This window comes from Ambystoma mexicanum, chromosome 7p, assembly GCF_040938575.1.
Source record: "Ambystoma mexicanum isolate Mex_15411 chromosome 7p, UKY_AmexF1_1, whole genome shotgun sequence".
Classification (NCBI taxonomy): Eukaryota; Metazoa; Chordata; class Amphibia; order Caudata; family Ambystomatidae; genus Ambystoma; species Ambystoma mexicanum.
The window spans coordinates 597061876-597079130 of NC_090939.1; the positions used below are offsets into that span (position 1 = coordinate 597061876).

The 17255-nt window shown below is 45.2% G+C and overlaps 1 protein-coding gene across 2 annotated transcripts in view; it reads right to left on the minus strand.

Annotated features, from left to right (window-relative positions):
• Window positions 1-17255, minus strand: part of OCA2 (OCA2 melanosomal transmembrane protein) — a 1377074-nt gene that overhangs the window by 938636 nt on the left and 421183 nt on the right. For both annotated transcript variants that reach the window (XM_069636602.1, XM_069636601.1), the window contains one exon: window positions 8266-8323. In XM_069636602.1, coding sequence (XP_069492703.1) covers window positions 8266-8323 — 58 coding nt within the window. The remainder of the gene's footprint in view (window positions 1-8265; window positions 8324-17255) is intronic.

A 17255-nucleotide genomic window follows, 5' to 3' on the forward strand; every position in this document is an offset into this window, starting at 1 on the left:
CAAAAGGCTCAGTTTCGGGGTCTCGTCCGCAGCAGAGGTCTTCCAAAATGCCATCAGGGGGGCCCTGTCAGGACTCAAGGGTGTCATAAATATGTCAGATGACATCCTGGTCTTTGCACGCTCGGAGGCAGAACATCTAAAGCGCCTGGAAAACACCCTCGAGAGACTTTGTAGCGTCGGTCTGACTCTGCACAAAGAAAAGTACAAATTTTCGAAGGACAGGCTGGAATTTTTTGGATTCATATTCCACGCTGGGGGCATCTCCCCAGATCCCGAAAAGGTGAAAGACATTCGAGAGGCAGCAGCGCCAGCATCCCCAGCAGAAATCAGGAGCTTCCTGGGGATGGTCAACTATTGCGTACGATACATTCGTGACCTAGCCTCCTTGTCGGAACCCTTGAGGGCTCTGACCAGAAACGACGTAGCATGGGCCTGGACGGGAAATGAACAGAGGGCGTTCATGGCCATCAAGAATGCCCTGTCCGGACAAGAGACCATGGCCTATTTCAACCCGGACCGCGAGTCGGAGATCATGGTCGATGCCAGCCCGGTGGGGCTGGGTGCAGTCCTCATGCAGGCAGACCATCAGGGGACCATGCGACCCATCGCCTATGCGAGCAAGGCGCTCACGAGACAGAGAGGAGATATTCCCAAATTGAACGTGAGGCCTTGGCCATATTTTGGGGGTGCAAACACTTCCGGATCTACATCATAGGGAAGCCAGTTGTCGTGGTGACAGATCACAAACCTCTCATCACGATTCTGTCAAGTACATTGTCCAAACCACCGCCTCCCAAATAAAGATGGATGCTCTTACTTATGGAATATGGGGTCAGGCTACTCTACCGCCCAGGGAAACACAACCCGGCAGACTATTTGTCCCGCCATCCGGGTACCAGACGACCCAGAGACTCGCAAGAAGTGGCTGACTGCATAGAGGCTATAAACCTCGGCACTGCCTGTTGCCCTAGCGCACGAGATCGCAGAGGAATCCAACACAGACGAGGCATTCCTCGTAATAAAGGAAGCTGTAGCCAGTGGGGAGTGGCGGGAAGTCCTCCAGAATAACTCCCGGACGAATGTAGGAGCGCAGAAGGATCTACAAGCACTCTGGAAGGCGCGCCATGAGCCGTCGGTTGCAGATGACGGTCTCCTGCTGAGAGACCACCAGATCGTAATACCGAGAACACTGGTGAACAAAGTCCTGCAGCTCAGCCACAAAGGTCACCAGGGGATGGCTAAGACAAAAGCACGGCTTAGGTTGAAGGTCTGGTTTCCGGATCTGGAAAGCAGGGTCGAAGAATTCGTGAGGGCCTGCATTCCCTGCCAAGCAGCAAGTCCCGTGGAGAGGGCGCCACCTATTCAGGCAATGGAACGGAGTGACCGTCCATGGGGGACGGTGCATGCTGATTTCGGATCCACGGGCAGAGTAACACACTTCCTGGTGGTGACAGACCAGTGGTCGCGATATCCAGAGGTGTAGCTGGTCGAATCCACGGCCAGTGACCACACCATCTTAGCCAAGGAGAAGATGTTCGCCACCCATGGTTTTCCCCTGGAGATATGCTCAGACAAAGGAGCACCATTCAAAGGACAACAATTTGCTCGCTACTGTGAGGAAAGGAGGATAAAACATTGCCAAGTCACTCCCCTTTAGGCCAAGAGCTAACGGAGAAGTCGAACGCTTCATGCGAACGCTCAACAAAGTGTTCCGCATATCGATTAACGGGGGGGGGAAGAACTCCAACGCAACTTGTTTGACTTTCTCTGAGAATACCGCACGATGCCGCACCAGTCCACAGGAGTCGCTCCTGCGGAGGCCCTTTTCAACCGGGTACCAAGGGGACTGTTACCAGAGGTGGAAGGGCGACGTCCGGGAGAGATCGACAACAACCACGTGCGAACGGAGAGGGCCGCTCAGAACGAAAGAGACAGTACGCGAGGATTACCAGAGAAAGAGATTGCGGTAGGGGACATCGTGCTGGTGCGGAATCAGAGACCTGAAGGAAAGCTGTCGCTGCCCTACGAAACACAACCACTGGGAGTGACGCACGTCAAGGGGTTTATGGTCACAGCCGCCAACACACGAGGGACAGTCACCAGGAACGTATCGTTCTTCAAGCGAATAGGAGCGGCGAACCGGGAAGAAGTCGTCACGCAAGGCCCAGGTCCGGATACAGAAGTGCCACAGGGAAACGATGGACCACCGGAGACTCCTGGGACACCAGAGACACCCAACGTCGAGGCACGCAGGTACCCGAGCCGGGCGGGGCGCAAGCCGCCCCAGAGGTTCCAAGACTTTATCATGGACCCTGCCTCGTAACCCGTGGCACACTGTCAGTTGTGGTTGGAATAGAACACTGTTGATTCTAATGTTTGATAATGTTTGTTGTTCAAGGGAAAAGGGAGGGATGTTGCGTAGTGAATACGCCAATGTACGCATGCACGGGCGGGATCGAGGCTCGCACATGTGCAGTTAAGAATAAAGACGGTCCGCTGGCAGTTGCAGCCGGGGACCCAAACAAGTCACACGTCTCTGGCGTGGCTCATTGTGCGAGTGTGTGAGCGCACATGTGAATGGCGGCGGGGGCCCCTGTCACACCCCTGCTAACATAACAATTCTGGCCTTTCATATTGTCAGCGCTCTGCCCTTCATGTCCCTTTTCTATATTCAAGGGACTAAATTGTCCTGCTGTTTGATTCAGAAATCCGGGTCAGCCAGCATTTAGTCAGCGGGCTTTAGTGCCATCCTGCGAATGCTTTAATCCAACATAAAAACCCTCTTTCAACTCCCAAGACCCACCAAATCAGAGCGTCAAGATGATCCATGCAGTGGGGGGTGGCCACAGCAGGCTCTCCGGGAGGAAAGATTATTTGTTTATTTTTGCTGCCCCGTCTGATGTGTACATATCCTTTTCCCCAATGTCTCACCAAATCGGCTCTGCACTGTTAGAAAGCAAATGCAGAGTTCATGTGGCCCGTTTGTTGTTTCTGAGTGGACTAGAGCCCAAGCCCTAGAGAATCGCCACAAAAGTACAGGAATCGTAGAAGGGAAAAACCTGACTGACCCTGGGAGAAGGGGCTAGGCAAGGGCTGTAGATGGAACCTGAATAAAGGGGCACTTTCAATGAGTTGTAGTTTCTTCATCCACCTCGACTATCAAACTACAGTTCCAAATCTGCATTACCTGAAAAACAATGGTTAGGTGTTCAGCAGAATCTGCTTCAAGTTTTCATCGGGCTTGCTCGTTCAAAGAGATACACTGGGACCAGTACTCCCACAACTAAAGGAACCAGTACTCCCACAACCAACGGAATAGTGGAGGGGTATGCCTCTACCCACCTCAGAAAACTTAACCTCATGACTACCAAACAACCCCCAGCCCTATGCTGATGCCAAACTATGCATACATTGGACAGCTGCAAATGCTGCCCCTTTCCCAAAAGTGCACTATATTTTATTTTGTATTTTATGGTTTAAAGCACAGACCCATCTGTGCTGTACAGGATGTGGGTAGCCAGCATTTGGGCTGGAATCTTTTAACAGTAGTATTGTGAGTTGCGTGTTGATTAGGCCTTGTCCTTCGTCAGGTGTTGAAAAAGCAATGCTTTGAGAGAATTATGAAATTGGAGACTTGTGGGGGCATTCCAATACCTGGCTCGAGTTCCAGAGGGTGGAACTAGTCACCATGTGACCAAACGTCCTCTTATATATCAAGACTATCCATACAATCCCAAACCCTCCTGCACTGAAATAATTTAAACCAACTGCACCCCAAAAAAGGGACTGCTTCCGCTGTGCATTTTTTATCCATGTATGGTACTTCTGGTAGAAGTATCTAAACACCCATCCAAAGAAATACCCCAAAAATATTTTCCGGATATTTTAGCGTATAACTCCCATCAGCCCTAAACAGCATAGTAAATGGTGAGGGATCATGGTAGCCGTTGCGCCAGAACATCTGGAGGGCTGCAGCTTGCCAACCATTTATGCACATAAATGTACAGCATGTCATAGCACATGAAGGATTGCCAATGCAACCATCCACAACCAAGGAGAGGATTACAAGTTTGACAGTTTCTCTTAAAAGGGAGCGAGAGCTCCGGCTCTGATCAAAAACGTTTAGTCATGAAAACTGTTGCGCCAGAATGCAAGTTCCCAAACAACCCTCGTGGTACCTCGAGGGCCTTCATTCCAGGTGTGTTGGCATTAAAAGATGCAGCAGTGTCTTGTAGTATTGAAATCCAAGGTTAGTTAACTAGAGTCTGCCACTCCCATCACAAGCTCATTTCATAACAAAAGTGGATTAGTTTGACCCCCGCCCCCTGGTGTGGATCGCATTTATAGGACCACACCCAGGAAAGCTGCAATGCTTCCACAATCAAGCTGTTAATTGTACCTTCTTAATACAATATATCTACACCAATAAATTCTTTATGCCATATCTATGCATGGCCATGGTAAACTGCTTCCATGACCTCCCTTGCCCGTCACTAGTACTACAATGCCCTTATGTGATGCATAGTGGCAAGTTGAGGGGTGCACTGAATTTGGTCTATTGAACCATTCTCTGTGTTCGCTTAAGAGTTTAGAGGACCCATCTAGCATTGAAATCCTCTGCATGCTACTAGATGCATTTGATTACGGAAGAAAATAGTTATGAATTCCATCACATTTTAACGAATCACTACATCCTGGGAACAGTGATTCAAGAGGAGCCATTGTGGGTTCCATTAGCGAGTTCTGTCTCTAACCTGTCACGCAACAGAGACTACTGCAAGTCTATTCACTAAAGTCGCTGGATGGCCAACCTTGAAGTCACCGGTTAATGGCAAGATGCGTACCCTCTGGAATGGAGTCTACAAAATGACCCTTGTTCACATCTCTGTTCCTGCTGAAATATGGACTGAAAAAGGATAGATTCTTGGGTTAGGGTGGTTTCCTAAAAATCTATGGCCAGACGCAAAGTGACCAGAAATGATCCACCTCTTGCTACAACCGCAGGTTATTTTCGGTGTGCGCTAGTATCAATTTTCTTGGTGAATGGGGAGAAGCCATTTGTGGAGTAGGAGATCTTTTAGTGCAAGAAATGTACGCCACCATTTTTTTCTTGTAGATAAAGCCTGAGGCCTCAGGTTCAGCTTTGGATGCCCACTGCATTCCCAATTTCCTCAGTCCTAAAAGAGAGATACGACCAAGAGGCGAGATTGAATATTAGGAATGGCCTATAGCTATTGGGACAAAACATTCTGTATAGGTCAGAGAGCTGTACGTGTCTTCCAAACCTGCCAGGCTTACTATATGGCCGACACGGCCATCAGCACACAACCCTTAAGGGACAGGATACCACTGCAGCAAAAGTCTTGAGATGGAGCAGTAATGGGCTAGTCTTGTTTTGTCATAACAAATGACAGACGAGTATAAAAGAAAAAGCCCACGTTATGATCGGCATCCAGACCCACCTGCAGAAGTGGTGCAGTTTAATAGCTAGATGTGGGTACTTCCGAAACGCAATGATGGTCAACCTCCAATCCCACCTCAGTGTGCAAGCTTCACGTGGCAGTCCTTCATGAGAATTGCCAACCAGGAGTCTTGCAGATCTACTATGTCAGCCACATGACTGATGAGACGTGAGGATCGGGCAAAGGTATAAAAAGAGGTACACATGGACATATGCTTTGTTTAATAAACTACAAAGTAAATTCACACCAGTGGAGCCTCAAGAGGAAGTCCATGGGAAGGTGCTTCATAACAAGTGAGCTTGTGATACAGATGTGACTAATTGGTGCAAAAATGTGTATTTTTTATGAATATAAATTCTAAAAATCTAGAAGCATAACTGTTCCAATTGAGGAAAAAACAGACTGCGTGCCCATAAAGGCAGGTCTTCACAGGGTATCCACAAAGCCACATTACCAGCCATTTGGAGTTGCTGAGTGAATTCAGAAGAACAGAATTCGAATCGTGGTTTCCTTACCTGGTCAGAATAGTTAAATGAAGATTTAAGCCTAAATTGAGAGTTTAAGGCAAAACAAAAAGTCTGCAGTAATTAGAAATACCTGCCCAATGTTGTGGTCATGGTTAATTTTCTCTTGCAACAACCAGAAAAACAAGTCTGCATCTCCACCGTAAAAAAATATTCTTTCCTATTTGCAATGCACTCCATGTCACATCACATGTGGCCACAGCTTGCATTATGATGGTAGAAATAATTAATCAGGCCAGTAAACAAACGGATATCTGTTTTGGAAGTGCCAGGCCGTCAGTGCCTTTCCAAATTTAAAGTGAGGGAGTTTATATGTGAGAATTGAAAAGTTGGAGTTCCACAACATGACACTTCGGGATGAGAAGGCTTAACCTCCTTTAGTTTTCCTTCTAATGTTTGGCAATCAGAGGGAACTGGCACTAACTGAATTTAGGAGTCTGGAGAGTAGAACTGGAGATAGAAACACAGGCCCTAGACCATCTAGGCCCTTCTGAGGGATTCAGGCTGCCCCCGATGACCAACACAGATTGTATGCTGAAACGAGGGAAGAAATAAGACCCACTCCAGCCGTCCTGTCACTGCACCTTACATAGGGAAGCTTGTTGGGCCTGTATAGATTGTCTTTTGAAGGAGCAGAGACGGTGGTTTGCACTTCATGAAAAACCATTCACTATCCCTTCCAGCATCGAGTAGTCACCTGAAATGTTAACATTTGTATAATTGACAATGCCAACCTGAAAATAATCGACTGGGATGGGCATGTATGTAGCTCTGGAGTGAAGGCAATGCAAGACCCTACCAATATAAGTAGAACAGCAGCTTCCTTCGAAACCACTGGAAGTAATCCACCCAAGAGAAGGGTCTTAAAACCCTCTCAAGACTCCCAATGCATCGGGAAAATAAGTCTTCCCTTATCAAAGACTTTTTAACAGCACCCCTGTTGAATTCCCAACTAATGCACATACTTTGAACAGTATTACAAAACAAATGCACTGAAGTTATATTTCAATTACTAAAGCAGCTATGATATGATAGGTTATTTATAACGCGCTTGATACCCAGAGGTTTCTAAGCACGGACCCGGGGAATGGAACCTGTGGTGCTCCGTGTTGTCTTGCTTCCAAGGCGAGCACATTTCCCCTAAGCTACCCTCCCGAGACAGTGTCTAGTAGTAGGCCATCTACAAACAAATGAGACTGCTCCTGCAAAATCGTCCATATTTATAAAAGATTATCTGACCAGACACAAGTCGACGAGCTATAAGTGGACGCTGAAGATGATTAAGTGTGGTGTATGTGGTTGTCAGTCTTTAAGACAGACATTAGCAGCATGGGTATTAACGGCACCAAATTTACAGTGCTGGGAATATCACCCAACTTCATCATTTTGGACCTGGACTTCCAAACTCAGTCAGTACGGGCGCCAAAGTCTGCCCCCACCAACTGTGAAGGCATGTATAGACAGCAGCAACGTACAGTGCATGGGGAGTAGTGGGACCCAGCCGGTGAGGTGTCTGGCTATGTTGCTACCATACCTGGCAAATTCTGTCACTTGATACTCTAAACTTGACATCCACCAATGCAAGCTTTTTTCAGTAAATATTTTGGGGTCTTAAGAAAACCAACGAAATGTAAGTTTGCACTGTATAAGGAAAAAGGAAAGTAGTTCATAAGGATTTACTCATGTCCTTTATGGATTCATTGGTACACACTAAAGATAGATACACGTACTTTAGAAAAGGTTTTACAACTTCCTTTAGATCCAATATTTTGAAAGCATTGGAACAACAAGATCACCATGTATGACAATGCAACCAGTTTACACGCAACGGTATGGGTCTCCGATTTGGTCAGCACTTTTTTGCAGTATCTCTTGCAGTAATCGGTAAGAAAATTTCCCAGTAGCAATGTCAAAGGAAGCAAACTGTTGGGAAAACTTTCAACATTGTCCAGGTCGCAGACCCATCAGTACTAACTTTGAAGACAATCTCCAGGTGCAGTTCTATTAGAAACAATCAATTAGGATATCTGTTTCATCAGAAGTTCGAAAGGCCAGCATACGCTGCAGGGGACGGCCTGTCCAGATGAGACAACTGCAAATATTTCTTTTAATGCAAAGTGTCTGCACTCCCTTTTCTAGAAAGATCCCTCCAACAGAGAAACATACAAGGTGCCATACATTACAGTATGTATGTTGTTTAGTAATACATATCGGCTTTTCACAAATGTCAATTCTACACAATACTTAAAAAAATTAAAATGTAAAGTCAGACTACTTACAGAACACACAACAACAACGATAAAGAGCCCAGTGACCTTAAGATTTTTCAAGCAGCACCTGCAACACAAAAAAGAGCCTTAGAAAGAGACAGAAAGTTACATTGTACATTTCATATAATGATTGGACATCAGACATTTCACAGTCTGAAATATAAGGCCCTTTAAACCACCTGTTGGGTTATAGACAAGGCTTTGACCTATGACCATAGTAATGATTCTAGTTATTGAATCCCCTCTGACTCTGATTTCAGAGGGAAAAATGACATCTGCCACTTCCACAACTATTGTGTTACTATAAATCTAATTGCAACAAGGTATTCCACCGATCTATTAAAAGGTGATTTTCACCATCGTTCAGTTCTAACCATTAACAGAGAGTGGACTCAAAATCATTCAAGTCCAAATGTAATAAAGCACAAGTGTTAGTCACCTTACAGACAAAAATAAATGCAACCAAACGCTTAAAGTACCATTCAATTAGGAAACAGCACATACTACTGCTTGGTAGTGGGACGATTCACCATGTAGCTATGTAAATTCTTTAATATATGTAGGCATTGCTGAAATCTGAAATCATTAGATTTCATGGATACTTGGCTCAGCTCTAGTTCGGAAAACCTATAGTATTTCCAATTGCTAATATGGAATGCAGATACAGTCCACATGTAACTACAGATGTGACCGTAGCAAAGGAGGACTCAAAGTGCAGTGGCAGCTTGTGGAGCTGGGGGATAGGGGCATCATTACCTGGGCCATCTTGGCTGGAAGCAAGCCAACTAGAAAGGGAATGTGGGTGGTTCCTGGTCTTTTATTCCAACTTACTTTGCCACTGGATTTTAACCTTTATGCAGAATGTTTGACTATCCAGGAGAGAAAGGGCGTTTAGGGGGTTACTCAGGATTTACAAAAGGCAGAATGGATGTGGAACAAAGCCCCCAAAATTATTGTTGTTAGTCTGTCTGCAGAGAAGCAGGAGACAGAGCTTCTCTCTTCAGTTCATTTGAGACAGGCTACTGAAAAAACCTGATTTGAGAGTTCCCTAGAACGGAAGAGTAACTGAGAAAGGCTAGGTGCTGACAGCATCTCTGCAGACTTAGTCTGAGCACTGCAAGGAAACTGACATCAATGCCACTGTCAGACTCCCAGGTATTGCCCCCTCTTCTTTTACTGCCCCACCATTCACCATCTGCATGTGCTTGCCAGCCAGGTGCCCTCACACTAGCAGGTTGATCAATCTCATTCTTGTGCATGTCCAGGAACCAGGTTATCACAATCTGATTACCCCCCAAGGGCTAAAGAGAATGGATAGAAGATATATGAGAAATCTTGGGACTGTGTTTTCTCCATTATTTGGCGCAGGGTGTTCCTGGTCAAGCTTAGCAGCAGAAGCGCAATGAACAACTTTAATGTTGGGGCTAGTTGCGCGCGATGTAGATCTAAAACAAGATCCTAAACGCCCGGAATGCACAACTGTACATTTGGGGTGATCACCTATGCTTTTATTATTGTGCAGGTTCAGAATAGCAGACTAGAAGTTTCTAATAAAACCTCTGAATATGGAAAGAAGGATTCACAATGTTTTTATTCTGTAATGGTAGGAATGTGCATATGGCTTAATGCAAGGCTACTTTAAGAGGCACATTCCATTGCTGTATCTACAAGATAAACTCTTCTTTTCAGGAAAGGAGTTTGAAATGTTATTGTTCAAAAGAACTAAGGCAAACGCTGTTCCAAGTGGAGACCATTATATACAGTCTATTCCAGTATGCCCATTCAGTTTTGGCCTGGTTGATGCAAGATTGTGGGGAGAATTTGGAAGGGGTATAGGGAAGGTCAGATTAATTAGGCCACGTCACAGACTCTATAGAAGGAGCACAGTGTGTGCAATTTCAGGTTCTCAGCACTGGCATCTATAATGCGCAAAGGAGGACCAACGTTAGATGCCAATTTATCAAATGCAACCAACCAGAGAAGAAAAGCAACAGAGCACCACAGTACATTGTATTACTGTTCCCCCACTGCCCATGTGGGCTGCGATTTCTGTTTAGATGGCCAAGCAGGTTATGTAAAACGACAGTCTATGATAAGCCAGATGATTCTCTGGAGGTAATGTAATTGGGTTCTGCCTACCCAGCCTCCAGAATGGGAAAAGCAAGAGTGCTTTTGGGCTCCAGCGAGAAGTGGGAGGGCTGGACGATAATAAAAACAAATACCCAATTAAAATGGCCAACTTGACTGGACAGTGCACTGTGGGTATGCTGTGCCCCTCATGATGGCAGTGGTCCAGGTGCATAGTACAGCCATCTAAAAAACAAAACCACTAGAGCATTTGTGAATGCACGATTCCCCCATTCCTACTCTGACTCACAAATAAAACATATTGTGTGACAGTGATCAAGGTGTGGTCACATTTTAACTAACAGCATATGCACCAACACCACAAACAAAATATAAATATATATATACACAGAATAAGGAAATGAATGAACGGTATAGCAAATACTTTGGCGCAAACTCCAAACAGTCATGGCTGAAATCACTGCTCCAAGATGTCACCACTGTTCAGATATTAGTCCACTTATCGTTTTGGCAGAGCAGTACAGGGCGCCACAAAGAAAGTGATTCTTCTATGCGTGATATGCAGATCATATCACAGCCAAGGACACTGTGGGGGTCATTACGAGGTTGGAGGTAAGGGATTACCGGCACCGGTAAGGACACCGGTGCGGGTAATCCCTTACCACCCAATTCCGAGGTCCCTTAGCGGGTCCCTTCCTTAACACCTGGTTTTACCAGGCGTTATGGAAGGGACCCGTTAAGTGACTTCAGAGCTAACAACGGTACCGCAAATTACGGTACCATTATTAGCTCCATCCCCAATCCCATAGAGCCCTATGTGGGCTCGAACGGGAATGGTTCCCGGAATGGGGACTTACCGGGTCCTCCAAGGTTGGAATGACCTGGTAAGTCCCTATTTCGGGAACCCGGACCCAGAATGTGGTAAGGGGGTAGCCATGGTGCTAATAGCACCATGGCTACCTCCAACCTCGTAATGACCCCCTGTGTCTCAGTCAAGATTGCAAATGTGGATGACAAGTACAGTATATAGGAAAGTCCTGCACCAGGCAATATCTGGCGTGACGTCCAGATAGATCTAAGAGTAGCGGAAAGGTTTGTTCCATTGGAAAAAAGCACTTTGCCTTCCTAAATATTTCTCTTCCCCATTTTTATGGGGTCTTGGGCTGGAAGGTCTGAGAAAGCCCTACGATAAAAACTCCTACGGCTCGCTCCCCCATCAGAGGGTGACCATAGTGCTAGTTTTTTACAGCCGTTCCGGCCTTTTCGAGGTCCTCATTTTAGTCCTAATCCTATGTAGTGTTATTTCAGGACACATAACAGTGGGTAGATGGATGCTACATGCGGTACCTAGTCATTTATATAGCACACGCCACAAACAGATGTATCTCCTGGTACTTAAATGCTTGGTGGTATTACCAACTAAATGGCAATTTTTGAAACCCCAGTTTCATTGTTTTGCGGTTATGTTTGAATAATTACGGTTTCCTCACATGTCTTGAGCAGCTCACTATCAGGTAAAGGCAACATTTTAAAAACCTGCACAACAAACGCACTTGCGCAATCGATAAGCATCTGTGGCGGGAATAGTTACAGGAGGTAAGGAGATCTGCTGGCAAGGGCTGCAGGCCAGCACCACACTTTTTACTATTAGTCCTATTGCCAATGGGGATAATGTTTGTGTCCCTCACCTCATTCCATCGGCTGCAAGCAAGTGAAGCTGGGAGCCCGAGGTAAACCCTCCTGGGATCTACTGGCTAAACAACTCCTCAGGAGGCTTCACTAGGAGAACAGCACTGGGCATTCATTTGCTTATCATGACTCTAATTAAATCTACTACACTTCTGCAAATTCCTATGCTCTCCTGAAATCCATTGGAAATGAGTCCACACGTGCAGCTGCACTAAACATTTTAGAACTTGTCCTCCGAGTAATTCACGGTTTCCAACTCTTACGGCTTAATGAATTCAGATGCAAAGCTCTTCATTTAATAAGCCCGCGTGGGATGGAGATGCACGCATGCGTCAGGTTTTATGGAGTAAACAGGGAAGGCAAACAGGAGAGGCTTTCTGTCTTTCGTAAATTTTGCAAATATAACTAATCTGACAAAGCGAAAACTGGTTCAGACACTATTACAGAAAGTCTGTAGTAAGAAGGGGGAGGGGAAAGGTTCCCTTCTGGCATTAAATTAATGGCTTTTTTTTTAAATTGTAATTTTGGTTCAGCGCTGACCCTATCCAGAGGTACTCTGGGCTTACCTGCACCTTTTAAAAAACATTAAGGTCGGACTTGCCTGTCACCATTCACATTAACTAGACTAAGTCTATCAAGACAGGCTCATCTTGTTGAAACAGTCTGGCCTAAACAATGGACTGTGCTGCAGAACGGCCTCAGTTCACCACCAGACTTCTTGCACCACGCCCAGTCAACAGCTCAGGAAACAGACAACCGCAAAACTGATCACAAAGATGTACTTTTCAGCCTCTGGAACACCCAGGCGTAGATCGGACTTAATCCCCCTCAGCCCCAAACTACTTTCACCATCACTTACACTTGATCTCCCATAACTGGGCACGCACCAACAGAAAAAGTCGAGATATGTACTTTTACATGTGTTTTTCGTTAACTTATATTTCTATGCCCCTCCATAGTTGAAATTTGGTCTACTCCTGACAAACTGCAAGGAGCCCAAGGCAATTCCATTTGACCCTTGGGAAAGACAGACCATGTTGCTTTTCAGTGAACTAGATTTGCTCAAGCAAGAACATAGATGATAGAAACAGGAGTGGAAATTATTTCAACCAAAAAAATAAAATGTTTTAAACAAAAAACAAACAAAAAAAAGAAAAGAGTGCAGATCTGAAGTTGGGTCCCTGATTTAGAGACTGGTTATACAACCTTGTTTCAATCTTCCATGAGCTTTGTCTAGACCTCAATAGTAAGTTTCCAAGTAATTATTCCAAAAAGGTCTGACTTTTTATTCATATTCATTCCATTTATCCAACCATTTTTCCATCTCCCTTACATGTTCGAAATTGGCCCAGCATATCATGTACTTTCCCATTGCAGGCAATGCCCCCCATAGCAACAGAATTGTGATGTCCCTTATTTCATTCATTTACATAACTATACGCCCATCATCTTTCACTCGTTGTACAATCTGGGTTTGGATACAAGTAGCAGAATTCTCAATTAGTTAATTTTGCACAATGCTGCCTGGATAAAGTTGCATTGTCTGGAGCACATTCAGTATGGTTCAGTAATTTCTGATCACCCCTCTTATACTGTAGCAAAGAAGTGCACAGAAATTGCCATCATTGGCTACCGGCTCAGAACGGAGGTTTTCCATCATCCCTACGTCCACGTAAGGACATTCCTTCACTGCCATAAGTTAAGATTGTGTCAAATATTGGGTGCAATTATTTATTAACAAGGTACCCTACATTGTTTCCTCCGTATCTTGCTTATTTAAATTGGCATAAAAAATGCAAGATAAGCAAAAGAGTCGTTGGAGGATAGGTGAATAGGAAACAAAGTCGCCCTTGCATGTTCATATTTCAACAGCTTTTTCATAAATTTCCTTTAGCTTTTCGATGGAGAAAGGCCCACGAGTAATCACCACCTGTGGTCCAAGGGTTTGTTAGAACCTTCAGCTTTGAATCAGCGTCGATTCCCTTTTGACTGTAAAGGCCAAAATTGACCTTTGAAATGGCCTCAAGGCCGTTGACATGGTCAAGTTAGACGGCACATAATTTTAGGAGCGGTTGGTGAGTGTTTCTGAAAGGCAACGGCATCAAGATTCTCAGGAACAACGGTGGATATTTTAGGGAGCACAATCCTTTGGCCTGGAGCTCTTGTTTTGAAAATTGCAAGTCAACAAGTATTAGCAATATTCGGCTCCATTGAAGAATTAAAAAACACAGGTCTTTTGGATGGGAACCGGCAGCAATAGGGAGCTATGCATCTTCAATCCTTTGCCGGAGCTTTCAGTACGATTGTTTTGAATAGGCAGGCTATTTCTTAACTAACTACCATTAAAGAAATGTGTTATTTTGCATGCAGAATAAAAGGTCTCTCTTTACAGAGATTCCCATCTCTAGATTGTGGAGTCTGACCTCTCTAATACATGCAAAGCTTCAGGTTTATTTCCCGTTTGTTTAGAAAAAGTAACAAAACTATATAGAACTTTGAAATCACACAAGGTGACCTGTTAATCATATTGCATAACTGCATAGTTAAAAAGAAATTACAATTAGAAATGTAATTAAGATGGGCAAATTAACAGATCTGCAAAAGGCCTGAATAGGAGAGATTCCAAGAAGAAATACCTGCTGAATGACTGTTTATCATCAGCTGTGACGAATCGAGAGAATTCATCCCTTCTTCCCAATAGGGAACCCTCCCCTCTGTGAGGCTAGGGAGGTAAGCCTGCTCCGCAACACCCTCCCTAGGGGTTGAGGCAAGTGGGTCCTCACCAGGAGAAGCACCACATTTGGGGGCAAGGAATCTCATTCCTGTGAGGAACCCCCTTCACCGGTAAATATAATGGCACACATGGGTCTACTAAATCCTGTCAAGTATAAAGAATGTGCAGAAGAAGTGGCTGAACGATGCTATTCTTCAGGAGAAGGAGAACATGTCTCTTTAAGGAAAACTAGTGGATTGAAAGGAGAACAATGCCATGTAGAGAACGAGAGTGAGCAGTACATCTCCACACAGGTAGGGTTCACTGTTGATGCGAGCCTGCGAAGAGGCGGGGCCATCGCAGGATGTGGAACCTGCAGATTCCACACTTGCTGGGAAGCAAGAGAATGAACGCTGAACGGTCAGGGTACCAGAGAGCCTGAAAGGAGAATAATTGGTGGTGGTGTGACCCTCAGAGAGTCAGGGTGGGATGCTGGCAGCGCAACAACACCGAAATCAGAGGGAAGCTGGGGAAGCGATGTGGCTCCTTGGTGAGTAACCATGCAAACCCTAAGAAGTGCGAAGACCGCAGGCGAGGGACGCAGAGGAAGCCGGCTCGCAAGTACAACAAAGTAATCGAAGCAACACCTGACCCTTACGAGTCCCAGGACCGTTTCCAAAAAAGAAGGTAACGGGGGACCGCAGAGCCACAGGAAAAAATCATGAAGAGTATAGTCTAGAATGAATAAGTCATCTCAGTACGAATAAGAAAGAAGAGTTACTATATTGGAACTGTGATGAAATAAACATGAAACCTATAAAGTTAATTGAAGGAAAGTTGAATACAAGTGGATTATCATCGTTACATATGAACTGTGATAGTTTGGGGGAAAAGAACAAAACTGTTCCCTGGAGGGGAGGAAAGTAGAAATACAACACATTTAATTAAAGTGAAGTCTTAATAAATACAAGGAAAGAAAGAATAACCTTCCCAAAGAGGGAGCTGCATGAAAGTGAGAGAAACCCAAAGTCAACCTTAATGAATGAGAACACCTTGAGTAAAAGAAAGAGCGATACAGAAATCCTCAAAGGTGGCGATGAACCATGCAATGTATGTCTATTTGGGAAAGACCCCCTCTTGAAAGTAAAATGGCTTGCTTGCAAGACAAACTAATAATATTCAGGCTATCAGTGCAAGCATTTGTAATTTTAGTCCACACCTGTTTACCAGGCTAGTACTTCCACAAAGCAGTGCAGGGTAAAGTACTGGAAATACTAAACCCTCAGAAAATGGATCATCTCCTCCCTCCACACCTGGGACTTCACACTAGTCGTGAAAAGGAGAAATTACTTAACAGAAATGCTGCTTCTGTAAATTCTTCATCTTGATAATTATCCAGTGTGAGCGCGTAATATCGTTCAATATCGTCGACACTTTCTTGTATACGGCCGCGCCACTCCTCGACAACAGACATGACTTCAATCACTGTATTAAAGGAATGCACTATACCCCCTTACCTCAGTTTGCCACTCACCCCACCACCCCCAAGGCTGGGCCTGCGAGAAAAGACATGCAATAATGGGGAAAGGCAATGAAAACAAACAGCAATCAACTAAATGCTTGCCTACATTTTTCTTCTATTTTTCAATCTTTGAAATGAAGCCAGAAGAAGGCAGACAGCCTTGCAACTAATTGCTGCTTTCCCTACGTAGCACTCTGCTCCTCATGTCATTGGCATATAGAAGCATGACCACAGAATGCAATACTGGTACGTAATTTCCCTTTCAATGGATTGGATTCTCCCACAGCTCTCAAAGCAGTGTTCATGCTGATGGAGAGTTGGAAGTCACACCAAGAAACATTGGAGAACCTCTCTACCAAAGCGTGCATCGGCCCTTTGGGCTAAGTCCAAGCTGCAACGCTTGGCAATCGTGTGCAGAGAAGACCACGTTGCTGCACAACAGATCTGTGGCCGGCACTCCCCTCTAGTAGAGTGGGCCCCAACTCCCGCTGGAACTGCCTTACCTGCCCACTGGTAACATTCCAAAATGCAAAGCACTATCCAGCGAGAGACAGTTTGCTTTGTAACCGCTCGCCGCAACCTCGATGGTGAAAACTCAAATAACTGATCATCTCCTCCTGAAAGAGCCCATTCTGGACAGGTAAAAACTCATCGCTTTCTTGGGAGCCAACCTGTGCATTCTCTGCTCGTCCTTAGAAGGATGGGGTGGAGGGTAAAATGCTGGAAGATCGATCTTCTGAGACCACCTTTGGTAAAAATATTCAGGGATACCTGCTCTTTAAAAACTTTCAGGCAAGAGGCTTTACAAGAGCGCTTGCAATTCACAAGGACTCATTACGACCCTGACGGTAGCTGTGCGGGTAAAAATGGCACGGCTGCCGCCAGGATCGTTTTTTTTCCGGCGCCTGGCAATGGGGAATTACCGGGGCATTACAGCCCAGGTGGTCCCGGTAATTCCCCATAGCCCGGCGCCGGGAACAAATTACT